The sequence below is a fragment of the Oncorhynchus tshawytscha genome, linkage group LG04, assembly GCF_018296145.1.
Source record: "Oncorhynchus tshawytscha isolate Ot180627B linkage group LG04, Otsh_v2.0, whole genome shotgun sequence".
In the NCBI taxonomy this organism is placed as follows: Eukaryota; Metazoa; Chordata; class Actinopteri; order Salmoniformes; family Salmonidae; genus Oncorhynchus; species Oncorhynchus tshawytscha.
The window spans coordinates 23,952,768-23,968,563 of record NC_056432.1 but is presented as its reverse complement, the minus strand read 5'-3'; the positions used below and the strand labels follow the sequence as shown (position 1 = coordinate 23,968,563).

The following is a 15,796-nucleotide window of genomic DNA, read 5'->3' as shown; positions in this document are numbered from 1 at the left end:
GGAGAGGCGGACCAAAATGCAGCGTGGTTTCTATTCATGGTTCTTTAATAAAGACTCTACACATGAACAAACTAACAAAACAAGAACCGCGAAAACCCAAAACAGTCCTATCTGGTGCAAACACAGAGACAGGAACAATCACCCACAAAACCCAACACCAAACAGGCTACCTAAATATGGTTCCCAATCAGAGACAATGACTAACGCCTGCCTCTGATTGAGAACCATATCAGGCCAAACATAGAAATAGACAAATTAGACATGTAACATAGAATGCCCACACAGAACACACCCTGACCAAACAAAACATAGAAACATACAAAGCAAACTATTGTCAGGGTGTGACAGTACAGACTGGCGGCCCCTGGCGGGCACTGGCGGCCCCTGGCTGACTGGCGGCACCAGTGGTTCCTGGTGCACCCTGTCTTTGCTATAGTCCCTGTTTTCTAGTTCTGACTGAACTTGCCTGCCGTCCTGTACCTTTGCCTCTACTCTAGATTACCGACCTCTTCCTTGACCTGACCCTAAACCCACCTGATGCCTTACACTCTCTCTGGATTATTGACCCCTGCCTGCTTGACCTGTTTGCCTGTCCCTGTTTAAAGAATAAACTTTTGTTTCTTCAACACGGTTTGCACCTGGGTCATACCTTAAAACGTGATAATGTAGGTACAAGTCGGACAATTTATATCCCCACAGTGCAACACACTGAAAGTTGGTTACCGATTTAACATAAGTAATCCGATCGAACGCACCCCCATGTCTCACTCCTATCCAATGTTGTTCGTAGGCCGTCATTGTAAAATAAGAATTTGTTCTTAACTGACTTGCCTAGTTAAATAAAGGTTCAATAATACATATGCTCTTATGAAGTAAATTACAGTGCATAGAGAATGGTGTTATTTCTATCAGAAAAAATGCAAATATTTTGATGGCTTTCTTACATTATCCCTAATATTCTGAACTCATTCTCTCCATATATTCTAGTGAGTCTGTGGACAACATTCAAACTAAAAGGTACACTGTATTTAAAGGGATGGCTTCTGATAAATGTTCTGAAAACCCTATTGAATGAAAACTCCATGAGAAAATCTGTTGCCAGCAAGTGGGAGGGTTTTCAGCTGTTGAATTACATGTATTCAATGCGTGCAAGGGAACCACACCTGCAAAGCCCATTGAGCACAAGGTAAGCCTGAATACCAACTACTGAGAAGTGTGTAGGAAAGACGTGCGTAAGAAAGGCATAATTAACTAAATTGGAATCGGGCCCTATGTGCATGCCTTAATCTACTTTCTCTTCACTTTTTCTGTCTTGAACTCTGTTCATCTCACTTTCTTCCCTGTCCCTCCCTCTCTCCGTCCTCTAGTGCCCCTCCTCTCTCAGAAGAAGGATAGTATTCACCCCTGAAAGTAATTAGGTCATCTCTCATCTCTGGCTGGAGCCCCTAGTGTGCTTCAGTCTTCTCACACCTAAGACAGTCTTAAGACACTCATCCCCAGGTAGGGTTTTTCCTCCCATACATTGGCTTACTTTTTTACCTGGCTCTTCTACTTCCTTTCTGTCCATCTCTGACTGACCAGTGTGACCTGTTTAGCTGGTCCAATGTCTCCAGGGACGCCCCAGCCAACAGAGGTGAAGACCAAGCAGCTGCTGGATGTGAGTGCTGACCACTTGGGGGGCAGGGAGGCCCAGGAGATCCCCCCTCTGAAGAACTATGTCTACCTGACCATCCTCACTTGCTTCTGCCCAGCCTGGCCTGTTAACATCGTGGCTCTGGTCTTCTCTGTACTGGTGAGTCTGATCAAGAGTTGGGTCAATGATGTCTGCCTCTACCTCAATGTTGGTCAAGAGTAAAGTACACGTCTCATCTTTAGACAGGCATGAAGTAAAGAGGATGGATCAATGATATGTGACCTCTTATCTCTGGACACTGTTAAGGTATTGAGGACTGGTTATTTTGACTGTGTTTAAAAGTGTTTGAGAAACACTGATCATTTTATTAGCAGTATATCATGAGTGAAATCTCAGCCATGACAACTCTTCATGGTAATTTTGTGGCACAACAGTTTATTTGAAATTATACATGCTGTTCTGTGTGATGCACCTGTCTCAGTGCGAGTGTGTCAGTGGTGTATGATCACTGAATGGCTAATGAGTCAGTGTGCCTGTGAAGTTCAGTCTCATGAGTTACAAAAATAGCCTGTCCAACTCTTTGAACCCCCGTCAGCGTCACACACGTACACATAATGCTGACGATGTGTGCTCGGTCATGAATGGAGCTGAAGTTCAACTACAGGATAGGATATATGTCCACGACTGTGTCAAATCCCAGATCCCAGATGTGTTGGAGGGTTAACATTCCGGGAGAGTTTAGACAACCAAAGTAAATGGACACAGCTTTGCACAATACAATGACTGTATTGTGAGTATAGTTTCCCCTCATCAACAGCAGTACTGTGGGGCAGGAAGAGCATACAGTGGCTTGCGAAAGTATTCACCCCCCTTGGCATTTTTCCTATTTTGTTGCCTTACAACCTGGAATTAAAATGGATTTTTTGGGGGGTTTGTATCACTTGATTTAAACAACATATTTTGAAAATGAAAAATATTTTTTATTGTGAAACAAACAAGAAATAAGAAAACTTGAGTGTGCATAACTATTCACCCCCCCAAAGTCAATACTTTGTAGAGCCACCTTTTGCAGTAATTACAGCTGCAAGTCTCTTGGGGTATGTCTCTATAAGCTTAGCACATAGATCCACTGGGATTTTTGCCCATTCTTCAAGGAAAAACTGCTCCAGCTCCTTCAAGATGGATGGGTTCTGCTGGTGTACAGCAATTTAAGTCATACCACAGATTCTCAATTGGATTGAGGTCTGGGCTTTGACTAGGCCATTCTAAAACATTTAAATGTTTCCCTTTAAACCACTCGAGTGTTGCTTTAGCAGTATGCTTAGGGTTATTGTCTTGCTGGAAGGTGACCCTCCATCCCAGTCTCAAATCTCTGGAAGACTGAAACAGGTTTCACTCAAGAATTTCCCTGTATTTAGCGCCATCCATCATTCCTTCAATTCTGACCATTTTCCCAGTCCCTGCCGATGAAAAACATCCCCACAGCATGATGCTGCCACCATCACTGTGGGGATGGTGTTCTCGGGGTGATGAGAGGTGTTGGGTTTGCTTTTTCCTTGATGGCCAAAAAGCTCAATTTTAGTCTCATCTGACCAGAGTACCTTCTTCCATATGTTTGGGGAGTCTCCCATATGCCTTTTGGCGAACACCAAACGTGTTTGATTATTTTTCTCTTTAAGCAATGGCTTTTTTCTGGCCACTCTTCTGTAAAGCCCAGCTCTTCAGGGTTATCTTTGGTCTCTTTGTTGCCTCTCTGATTAATGCCCTCCTTGCTTGGTCCGTGAGCTTTGGTGGGCAGCCCTCTCTTGGCAGTTTTGTTGTGGTGCCATAATCTTTACATTTTTTAATAATGGATTTAATGGTGCTCCGTGGCATGTTCAAAGTTTCGGATATTTTTTATAACCCAACCCTGGTCTGTACTTCTCCACAACTTTGTCCCTGACCTGTTTGGAATGCTCTTTAGTCTTCATGGTGCTGCTTGCTTGGTGGTGCCCCTTGCTTAGTGGTGTTGCAGACTCTGGGGCCTTTCAGAACAGGTATATATACTGAGATCAGATCATGTGACACTTAGATTGCACACAGGTGGACTTTATTTAACTAATTATGTGACTTCTGAAGGTAATTGGTTGCACTAGATCTTATTTGGGGGATTCTTAGCAAAGGGGGTGAATACATATGCACGCACAACTTTTCAGTTGTTTTTTTTAAACAAGTTTTTAAATTTTTTCACTTCACCAACTCATACTATTTTGTGTATGTCCATTGCATGAAATCCAAATAAAAATCTATTTAAATTACAGGTTGTAATGAAACAAAATAGTAAAAACGCCAAGGGGGGTGAATACTTTTGCAAGGCACTGTATGGACTGATTAAGAGTATGTGACATCAATGTATGATTTGTGTGACTGTCTGAGTTAACACACCAGTATTCAGCCCTGAGTGTCCAAATTTGGAGTAAAGCCATATTGTTTTTGAAGTAACAGCAAGGGGGATTAGGGTGGAGAGACACACTTCTGGATGGCCTCCATCTATATCTGATAGGGTTTTGTAGCTTCAGTAGAGCAAACACCACTGTTGACTTTCTCCTTTCCTTTTTATTAACCCCTAAAAGCCTAAGCCATTGGTGGGGGAGGGGCGGGGGGTTTAATATGGTCGTAGCATAACATTTTAGGTTCCTTGTAGGTATGAAATTAATATATACACTGACCAATAGTATGTAGACGCCTGCTCGTCAAACATCTGATACCAAAATCATGGGCATTAATATGGAGTTGATCCCCCGTTTGCTGCTATAACAGACTCCACTCTTCTGGGAAGGCTTTCCACTAGATGTTGGAACATTGCTGCGGGGAATTGTTTCCATTCAGCCACAAGGGCGTTAGTGAGGTCGTAAACTGTTGTTGGATGATTAGGCCCGGCTCGCAGTTGGCGTTCCAATTAATCTTAAAGATGTTAGATGGAGTTGAGGTCAGGGCTCTGTGCAGAGCAGTCAAGTTCTTCCACACCGATCTCAAAAATAATTTCTGTAGACTTCCAGCAATGGCGAAGCTCTAACAAGACGTGTCTGCGTAGCGCCCTTGAACTTTCATAAAATGTTAAGGCATTTTGACCTGGTTTACCTGTTCATTAATAGTGAGTTGGAAGTTAAAACATCTATTTTATCGCCAAAACAAAGGATGCTCAATCTAGCAAAGCCTCAAACGAGGCATGGAAAAGTGTCAACCTCTGACAGCCCTTCTTCAGCCTCGATGGATACTAGCTTGGAATAAGCACCAGCATGGTTCAGAATGAAGATGGACAAGGGTGTAACAAAAATCCAAGAGACACTTTCTGAACGCCTCAGCAAAATTGATGTGCTGGTCAATGAACTCCTCTAAGACCAGAAAGTCAAAGGGACGAGTGACAAAGTTAATAAAAGACCATGCTGACCACTAGGCTGCCATCCAGGATGTCCGCTAGGACGTGAATCAAAAGTGCAAGAAGTTGGAAGACGCCATCTCTAAACTCGGGTAGAAATTAGATTCTTACGAACATTTCCAAAAGCGCTCGAATTTGTGATTTCAAGGTTGCCCGGAGGCTGTAGAAGGAATGTATTCCCAAAATTCTGGATCTACCCCCTTCAAATCAAATTATATTTGTCACATGCGTGGAATACAATAGGTGTAGACCCTACAGTCAAATGCTTACTTACAAGCCCTAACTAAAAATGCAGTTAAAAAATAAATAAAAATACCTTAAAAATATAAGAATAAGAAATAAAAGTAACCAATAATTAAAGAGCAGCAGTAAAATTCCAATAGCGAGGCTATATACAGGGGGTACCGGTACAGAGTAAATGTGCGGGGGCACTGGTATCGAGGTAATTGAGGTAATATGTACACGTAGGTAGAGTTATTAAAGTGACCATGCATATATATTAACAGAGAGTAGCAGCAGTGTAAAATGGGGGGGCATGCAAATAGTCTGGGTAGGCATTTCATTAGATGTTCAGGAGTCTTATGAACATGGAGATGATAAAGCAGGAATGTTGCTGGCTTGGCAGATAAGGCGAGAGGAAGCTGGTAGAGATATTAGCTCTATTAGGCTAACAAATAATAAAGTTGTTCAGGGTCCTGAGGTAATTAATCTAGTCTTTAGGGGAGTTTTATGAAACACTGTACAAGTCTGAAGGGGATGCCCCTGCCAAAATACATGAGTTTTTGAACAAACTCAATTTACAAGCTATAACTGATAAGGATAGAGAGTACTATGAGAAAGACATTACATTTGAGGAAATTAGGGAACCCATTTTCAACATTGCTGGGGGAAAATCACCAAGGTTAGATGGATTCCCTATTGAATTCTAAAGATCCTTTTTACCCAAACGAATCGAGCCTCTTTGAGATATGTTTAATTATGCCATAGAGAAAGAAAAGCTCCCAGACACACTTGAATAAGCACTGACCACAGTTTTGTTCAAACCTGGGAAAGATCCTCTGCTTTGTGAGTCGCATAGACCAATAACTTAATTGAACACTTCATATAAGATTCTTGCAAAACTCATTGCTCTTAGACTAGATAAGGTTCTTCCTGACTTGGTTGATATGGACCAAACAGGCTTTGTAAGAAACCGCTCAACTCCTGATAATATCAGAAGATTATTTAATATTATGCATTATGTAGAGAATATCCAAGAACCTGTACTGGCAGCTTCATTGGGTGTGGAAAAAGCTTTTGACTGCATAAAATGGACCTAACTGTTTGAAGTTTTACAGAGGATGAATATTGGACCTAAGTATGTAGGTCTGATTAGATTACTGTACAAATGTCCGGTAGCTCAGATCCTGACTAATGGAAACATTTCCTCACAGTTCTCTCTATCACGTGGCACAAGACAGGGTTGTCCCGCTAGTCTTCTCCTTTTTCTTTGGCTGTAGAGCCACTGGCAGCTTTTAGATCTCATCCATCCATCCATGGTGTTCGTATAGGTGGGCGTGAACATCTGGTCTCGCTATATGCTGATACATTATTTCACTCTGAGCATTAGTTGACATCCTGAAAGAATATGGGACATTTTCAGGGTATAAAATGAACCTATCAAAGAGTATAATTATGTCTATTAACAGGGCAGCTATGCAGAAACCAATCTTAGGCCAGCTGTTTTCTTGGAGACCTCAGAAAATGACAAACCTTGGATTGCAAATTATTTCAGAAATTATTAAGACATATCAACTGAACTATACTCCACTTCTCAAAAAGGTTGGGGAAGAATTGGATTGATGGTGGGATTTACCAATTTCTCTTACTGGGCGGGTCAATTGTGTAAAGATTAATATATTACCAAAATTCTTTGGTACCTTTTTCAAACTTTTCCCTTTCCTATTCACAAGTTTTTTTCAAACAAATTAATTGGAAGGTCTCTTCATTTCTGTGGAAAGGGAAACCCCCCAGAGTGAAACTCACAACTTTATGCGAACTGTACTCAGAAGGAGGACTTACCCTACCTGACTTCCAGTTGTATTACTGGGCATCTCAGTTAAAGGCTGTGTGGGTATGGCAAAATATAACAAGTTCACCCTCTTGGAGACAGATAGAGGAAGTAATATTGGCAAATATACCTTACATTAGCCCACCTAAAGCTTTGATAGGTCTCATAAACAACCCTTTCATTAAAAACACTTATTGATTGAAGTCCATAAACAAACAGAAGGGTATAAATCTATATATGAACAAACACCTTTCTATAATAACCCCATCTTACCCAAACCTCTGAGAGATGCTATTACATTTTCTTGTTTCAACAAAGGAATTAAAACATTTGGTCATCTGTATAGAGAAGCTGAACTACTATCCTTTCAATAACTGGCATTTCATTTTCAGTTACCTCAATCTAATTTCTTCAAGTACCTACAGGTTAGGCATTATATTGCCACTCAACAGGGAGGTAGGATTCAGTCCACTTGTAAACCTATAATTGATCAACTGTGGCTTGGGAATAAAGGGGTCAAAGGTTTAATTTCTTACGTGTACTCTGGTCTTCAAGGTCTGTTGGGGAACGATGACGCTCTGAAGGCTTGCATGAAGTGGCATGATGACCTTGTCCTCATTGTTGAGGATGAGAAAAGCTCTTTGTAGATGCTCAGCATATTTAATTTAACACACGGCACAAATTGATGCAATTCAATATTTTACATAGGGTCTACTTTACACCAGAGAGACTGTATAAGATCAATTTGTTTAAATCTAAAACCTAAATGTGTTTTACACCTTGGTCACATTTATGCATATGTTTTTGTCTTGCCCTGAGCAAGGCAATTATTGGAATAACATTATTCAGATCTTATCACAGGTCACTAAAATTACTGTACCACTAGATCCTTCCCTTATTCTTCTTGAAGATGATTCTGCAAAACCAGATGAATTAAATTGGCGGTCATTGCAGCCAATAAATGCACAGCTATTTAATGGAAGAGTGACACTCCGCCAAGCAAGCAGATGTGGTTAAAACTAATATCCTGTATTCCATCTGAAAAAATTACTACAATTCACGTAATGAACCCTTTGAATTTAATGAGGTCTGGGGGGACTTTCAGCAGTTTCTAGAGATGTCACCTTAGCTGCCTCATTATTTTCTTTCTTAATGTATTATTTGTTTTTGCGTTGATAATTTATTTTCTACATTGAATGTGAAGGTCATTCTGTTTAGTTTTTGTTAATCATCGACGCTAATATCCCGGTAGATGGGAGTGGGTGTTAATGGGTTGGGGAGGGAAGGGTTTTGTACAATGTGCTCCCATGTAGCATGCTGTTTTGTGTAGGTGGAAGGAGTAACGGGGCATTATCTGTGTCATATTTTTCTGATGATTGTTAAATTGTAAAAAAAATGACAATTAATACATTGTTAAATAAAATTAAAAAATTGTATGGACTTCGCTTTGTGCATGGGGGGCACTGTCAAGCTGAAACAGGAAAGGGCATTCCCCAAACTGTTGCCACAAAGTTGGAAGCACAGAATCGTCTAGAATGTCATTGTGTGCTGTAGCATTAAGATTTCTCTTCACTGGAAATAAGGGGCTTAGCCCGAATCATGAAAAACAGAGCCAGACCATTATTCCTCATCCACCAAACTTTACAGTTGGCACTATGCATTGGGACAGGTAGCGTTTACCTGGCATCCGCCAAACCCAGATTAGTCCGTCGGACACCAGATGGTGAAGCGTTATTCATCACTCCAGAGAGCCCGTTTCCATTGCTCCATTGCTCCAGCTTTACACCACTCCAGTCGACACTTGGCATTGTGCATGGTGATCTTAGGCTTCTGTGCTGCTGCCAAGCCATGGAAACCCATTTCATGAAGCTCCCGATGAACAGTTCTTGTGCTGACGTTGTTTCTGGAGACAGGACATACAGTTGCCCGGGCAGCTCTAGCAAGGCAGAAATTTGATGAGCTGACTTGTTGGAAAGGTGGCATCCTATGACAGTGCCATGTTGAAAGTCACTGAGCTCTTCAGTACGGGCCATTCTGTTGCCAATGTTTGTTTATGGAGATGGCATGGCTGTGTGCTCGATTTTATACACCTGTCAGCAATGGGTGTGGCTGAAATAGCCAAATCCACTTATTTGAAGGGGTGTCCACCTACTTTTGGCCATGTAGTGTATACTGTATATATTTTTGATGAAATACTGAATTTGGCCTTTACTACTACAGCCATTAGAAATGCATTGAATAACACGTTCATAAATGGCAAAACAGTCTAAACTTAATCATAAGGAATAAGGTTTTGAAGTGTCTGTCCTATATCTAGGAGATATATATAGTATATAGACACAGTTAACCCCTTTTTTTTGTTGTCATACTTCTATATTTAAAAAAAAAAAGGTACCTGGTTACCTTCAGACGTGGGTGACCACATTTAAATTAAAAGACCCAAATGTGGGACAACAAGATGATTTTGTGGGAGATTTGTGGGATAGTGTAACCTAGACATTAATATTTTTTCACACACAAAAATCTTCCTCCTACACCGAGCCAGCTAATGGAAGCACACGTAGTCTATTCTGTAAGGACTGGATCACACCGACAGCGTCATTGCGTAAAATAGTGTGCAGCGTCATCTGTATATGTATGCAGCAAAAGTTCCACATTCTCCTTCTGCTACCATGTCTGTCAAGACATCTACGAATACAGTTTGACGCACACGTTCAGTAAATTAAACATATGCACCACACAGAACGCATTGCAACTGCCTCTGCCTGCTGCAAGGCAAATGCAGCGTTCCATTGGAAATGAATGTACTTATGGTCAGTGGCGATTTTAGCATGTAAATCTTGGTGGGGCAATCAAACAAAAAATGTGGGATGCATGCCAGCAAAGCCACAACACAACACTAAATAATACATTAATTTCACTATAACTGTGACAAACAGTACCCACAAACTGTTATGGCCTACAAAAAGCTATCCCAACAGCAGAGTCCCAACACCTTACCACTGCTACACCTGGCTTTCAGCAGAGCCTTATCTGGCAGCAAAACAGTTCATTCAGCCTCATTTACTGCCTTTTAAAAAAACATAGCCGATACGGCTGACTTGCTTAAAAAAATGTGGTTTCTACTGACAATTGAGATGTGCAAACTATGGCACAAGGGGATGACAAGTGGATAAGAGGCAATCCGTAATTTTGATTAAGACATTAAAGAGCAAGCGACGACGGACGTAGTCAATATAACTATTTCTTCAGCACTTTTGTACAGCAACAGAATTCAGAACATGGGCCGTTCTTACAGTATTCTCTCTGTAAACCAAGTCAGAACCGTAGGAAAAATACAGGGGGCATATAAATAGACAATGAAAGCTCTTACAATATTCAATGATTACATTTCTCTAAAACAGTTTATAGGCTACATGTGCACCACCAAGTTAGAACAGTAGGTGAATTTAAGAGGTGAAAATAGACCAAATTATTAGGGTGAGGCACATTGCACATCATTTGGGTCTTTGAGTGTCAAAAGAGATACATGTCATATAACACTATTTGACACGTTAAATAAGCTTTTCAATTGACACATTAAATAACACAATTCTATTGTAGAATGTTTGTGTGCTGAATTTGCATGTGCAAGCCAAGCACCACCACTACTATCGGTAGCACTGTCGAAGCTGTACAAAAAGAAGCACACACCGGCCACGAACGATGTGTTTACAATACCGCGTTGGTTAAAATAGACCAAATTATTAGGGTGAGGCACATGGGCTACTAACAGCTTACTACACAACATACACTTAGTGTTACTTTCTTAGCTACAGTATATATATCTCCCTGGCATATTACATCATTTATGCAGCAGCATACAAGACATTTTTGGACTCACCTTGTGAAGGTGGCGCGGCAGTCCTTTGTTTGCAAATTTTGTCATAAAAGTCTGGCATTCTCTGGATTTATGGTGGGAACTCTGGGGAAAAAAACACACAGCACTCCATTGAATAGCAGGCTAACGTTAGTGGTTGCTTTGCAATGCCTGCAGTTAGCCACTGATTCTTTACAGATTACTCATTTGTTGAATTTGCGATTTTCAACTTGTGTAATCTTTATGTCCAATGGCCGATGAGCACCGATATGTTTTATCTGTCATTTATCTTCATTATTTCTCTTCATATGACAAGGATTTAAAAGGATGTGCTAGTAGATTGTCGACTTAATTCATGATGATGACTGCTAGCTAAGACTTTAAAAGTAAGATCTTGACATCCTCAGTCCAATCAAAGCTACTGTACATATAACATGATTTGACGTAATTTTATCTGTGGCCAATGACCTTGAGCCTTCTTGGAAGGGCACTTGTAATATAACTCTTTGGCAGGACCCAAAGAGCTAAAATGTTGGATGTCTACCCTTACTAAGGACTTAAACTGAGTGACAGAACACTGAGCCAATCATGGCGCAGTGCTCCTATTTTCTGTTGGCTCGTCCCACCACCACAGAAGCACGGAGCTAGGCTGAAACACCTGCATTTTGGAGCTGACTTACTCAAGAAAACAAAAAGAGACCATGTGTGTATGCAGCTTTATTAACTGTCCCACCTGCCCTGAATGATGGGTCACCACTGCTTATGGTGTACCAAAATGCAATGAAGCTGTCGGTGTGATCGAGGTGTAACGCCTCAATCAAACCCACCCCGACAGCGTCATTACATTTTGGTACACCAGAAGTACATTAATTTCCAATGGAAAGCTGCATTTGCCCTGCAGCATTGCATTGCAGAGGCAGTTGTAGTGCATATGTTGGATTTAACCTAAGAGTTGATCAGGCTGTTGATTGTGGCCTGTGGAATGTTGTCCCACTCCTCTTCAATAGCTGTGCGAAGTTGCTGGATATTGGCAAGAACTGAAACACGCTGTCATACACGATGATCCACAGAATCCCAAACATGCTCAATGGGTGTCATGTCTGGTGAGTATGCAGGGCATGGACGAACTGGGACATTTTCAGCTTCCAGGAATTGTGTACATTGGGCCGTGCATTATCATGCTGAAACATGAGGTGATGGCGTCAGATAAATGGCACAACAATGAGCCTCAGATCTCGTCACAGTATTTCTGTGCATTCAAATAGCCATCGATAAAATGCAATTGTGTTCATTGTCCATAGCTTATGCCTGCCCATACCATAGCCTTGGAAGTAGCGCCAAATTCTCTAAAACAACATTGTGGTAGAGAAATTAACATAAAATTCTCTGGCAACAGCTTTGGTGAACATTCCTGCAATCAGCATGCCAATTGCACACTCCCTCATAACTTGAGATGTCTGTGGCATTGTGTTGTGTGACCAAACTGCACATTTTAGAGTGGCCTTTTATTGTCCCCAGCACAAGGTGCATCTGTATAATGATCATGATGTTTAATCAGCTTCTTGATATTCCACAACGGTCAGGTGGATGGATTATCTTGGCAACAGAGAAAGCTCACTAACAGGAATGTCAACAAATTTGTGCACATTTCTGGGATCTTTTATTTTATTCTGGGACCAACACTTTACATGTTACATTTATATTTGGGTTTAGTGTAAATAAACTATTTATATTTTGGTTCAGTGTAGATAAGCTACTTATATTTTGGTTCAGTGTAGATAAGCTATTTATATTTTGGTTCAGCGTAGTTAAGATATTTCAACTATTTAGCTCTGTGATCAGAACTGAAGCTCAGTTTAACGTAGAACAGATGGTTCACCTTTTGTAGGCTACGTCTGAATAATGTAATGTCAAATTTCTGGAGTAGATAATATTTCATTGATAAATATAATACAAAATACATATCATAAATATATTTTGCAATGGTTTTCACCTTTTCTGGACATGAGTTCGTATTCCCAAAGTAGCCATACAACAAATTGCCATGTGCATGTCTAATTTAATTGGGCCTACAGGTATTAAATAGGCTTTTAATTTCCTGTTTTTGCTCTATGCATATAGTAGAATTGAACAGGTGAACAGACAGTTGATACACAATTGATGCTTTGCATTGAAATGTGTAGGCTACCACTGTAAGTAGGCCGACTGTAGTTTTCATATTTTTCAGAGTAGACAATGTTTCAGAATTCGCAGGCAGTGCAACATATTTAGGTTCGGGAAAAAGTAAATGCAAAACATTATTGAAATCAAACAGTGTGCTTACAGGTCAACAACAATTTTCAATTGTTTTGTCTTTCAGAAACGGTCAGTTAGACTACATCAAATATCACAGCAAAAGAAAACATTCTCCAAAAACATTTGATACACTTTTCCATGACTATTTCCTTTAGATAGTGTCTTAGCCTAGTTCTAATACTTCCAAAGTATACAGCAAATAAGGACATTATTGTCACCATAAAAGGTGAATGGTGGGCAATTTTTAGGCGGAGTTATAATGCTCGTTCACGCGCACAGTTTTACAACAGGTCTGATTTATAACGGAAAATGCATGGGCTACTTATGGTGTGCACCACGTTTATTAATCTCAATATTGTGTGCATGGGCAGGCTTTTCAGAAATGGTGCAAGCAGATATCTAGTATAAAATGTACGCAACGGTTTTAAATGAGGCCCCGAGTCTGACAAACAATGCTGTAGCTCTGCCACTTTCCACAGCAGATGAGGAAGGCAAACAGGCAGATGTGGTAAACAGATATCTCTTTCTCAAACAGACTGATTCTGATGGATTTATTTTATTATATTAATTAGATCGACTTAAGGATCCATTAAACCTCATGTGTGCCAATGGCAGCTGTTGCAGCTTTGTGGCTGTGAGAAACAAGATGAGGAGCACATGACACTGAGTAATCCACAGCACTCTGACAAACCTTAATATAAACATGAATTTAAGATGCCACAGGGACAGGGTGAGAAACAGAGAAGTGTACTGATCAGTGCCAGAAGGGTTTCCCATAGAAATGATTGAGTGTTTACAGGTCCAGTCCAGCCTTTTCATCTGACTCACCAATGATACAGCATCACTCTTCCCTCCATTCGTAGTATTATGATCTCTTTAACTGGTGTGTCACCCTCTGAATCTCTGGCTAAATATTAGATGGTTTATTGGCTGGGATGAAACCTACCTGTATCTCCCCAGTGTCCACTAATGGTGTACACTGTTAATTGATTAATAATTATAAAAAACTTTTTTACACCATTTATTGATGAATGGTTCTAATTGTTTAAAAGTGATATTTTCTGCTGCTCTGCCTCAGCAGTACCCATTGTTCTTGTCCTCCCGCCCTCTCTCTCTGTTTCTCCCTCTCCTGTCTTCTGAAGTCTCAGAACAGTTATGATGAGGAGGACTATGAGGGTTCCGCGAGGCTCGGTAGGAAAGCCTTTCACATGGCGATAGCCTCCATGATCATTGGCCTCCTGATCATCCTGATCTTATCCATAGTGCACTTTACCACGGTATGATTACAACCATCAGTGTACCTGATTCCATACTCACAATAATGTTTTTCTTGCTTCATTTAGAATTATAGGGAGATCTTAATAATGAACTATTTTGTGCTTTTCTCTCTCTGTTCAATTCCATAGAATGCTGTATGAATGCTGGAGGATGAAAGATGGCAACATTCACCAGGAGTGATCATCTCCTGGGGTAGGATCCTCTCTGGGCACTTTCATGATCAGACCAGACATTCTTCAGAGCATCATCTGCTGATCGGGCTTGAACCTTTGAATCCTGGGATGGATCATCTTGTCCGTATTCTTATTATGATAACCCTCACATCAGTTTACTTTGTAGTGAAAACAGAAAGCAACATTCAGCGGTCTTATTGTAATGTCCAGTATGCTGTTGGCCGCATCTGATGGAACATGCAGTCTATGGAACCAACCCACAGATCATTTTCTGACATGAAACTTAAAAAAGCATTATATTGTCAGTATTGTACAGTAGCATTTTATACATTTTTTATGAATGCTTATTGTTTATACATACCAAAAACACAAAAGTATTGTACACCAGCCTAAAGGGCAGAGGCAAATGAATTGTGCTCAGATGGTTAAAGGGGCATAATTCCTGTCATTCATTTCTATGTGTGTATGTTTTTCATTTTATAGATCTAGACAGAGTAAAATCTATGTAGGGTTGTTTAAAGGACAAACAGTTGTTGATGCACTGAGAGCTTGCACGATCCTAATGAAATGTGAACACAGATAGGGTTCAGTACAAACATGCCATATACCCTGTGGTGTTCTCCTGTATCATAGCCTGATGTTGTCTTACAGCTGCTCTGTCTTATATTTTATCATCTGATGGAAAAATTATAAAAATGAAATAGTACTGATGAATGTAGAATTTACTATGTATTCATATTTTCTTACTTTTACTATGGAACTGAAATGGATGTTCAGCCACTTGTGGTAAAGAACGTGTGTGTTGTATTCCAATAAATGTTGTGCAATTTTAAAGTTAGCATTTGATTTTGACATTCTACCTGCATGACCTCTCTCTCTTTCTCGCTCTCTCACACACACACACAAGCATACATGCACTTATTCATACACCAAGAAGCCAAAAGTTAAAGCACTGATGGGTAAGATGTTTGCTTTGCTGATTGCCTTCCTTACTCCCCCCTCATGCCCCATGTCCCACATTCCCACGTATCCTTCACAGCCGTTGCAATCTGCAGAGTCTGGAGGATCCTGTATTCTGATATGTAATAAT

General features: G+C 40.5%; 1 protein-coding gene across 1 annotated transcript; it reads left to right on the top strand.

Moving 5' to 3' along the window:
• Positions 1–1,421: 1,421 nt before the first annotated feature.
• Positions 1,422–15,540, top strand: LOC112249676 (transmembrane protein 233). The gene is made up of 4 exons (XM_024419460.1): positions 1,422–1,500; positions 1,596–1,792; positions 14,398–14,532; positions 14,662–15,540. The coding sequence occupies exons 2-4, from the start codon at positions 1,604–1,606 to the stop codon at positions 14,671–14,673; spliced, it is 336 nt and encodes a 111-aa protein (XP_024275228.1). The 5' UTR covers positions 1,422–1,500; positions 1,596–1,603; the 3' UTR covers positions 14,674–15,540.
• Positions 15,541–15,796: the final 256 nt, after the last annotated feature.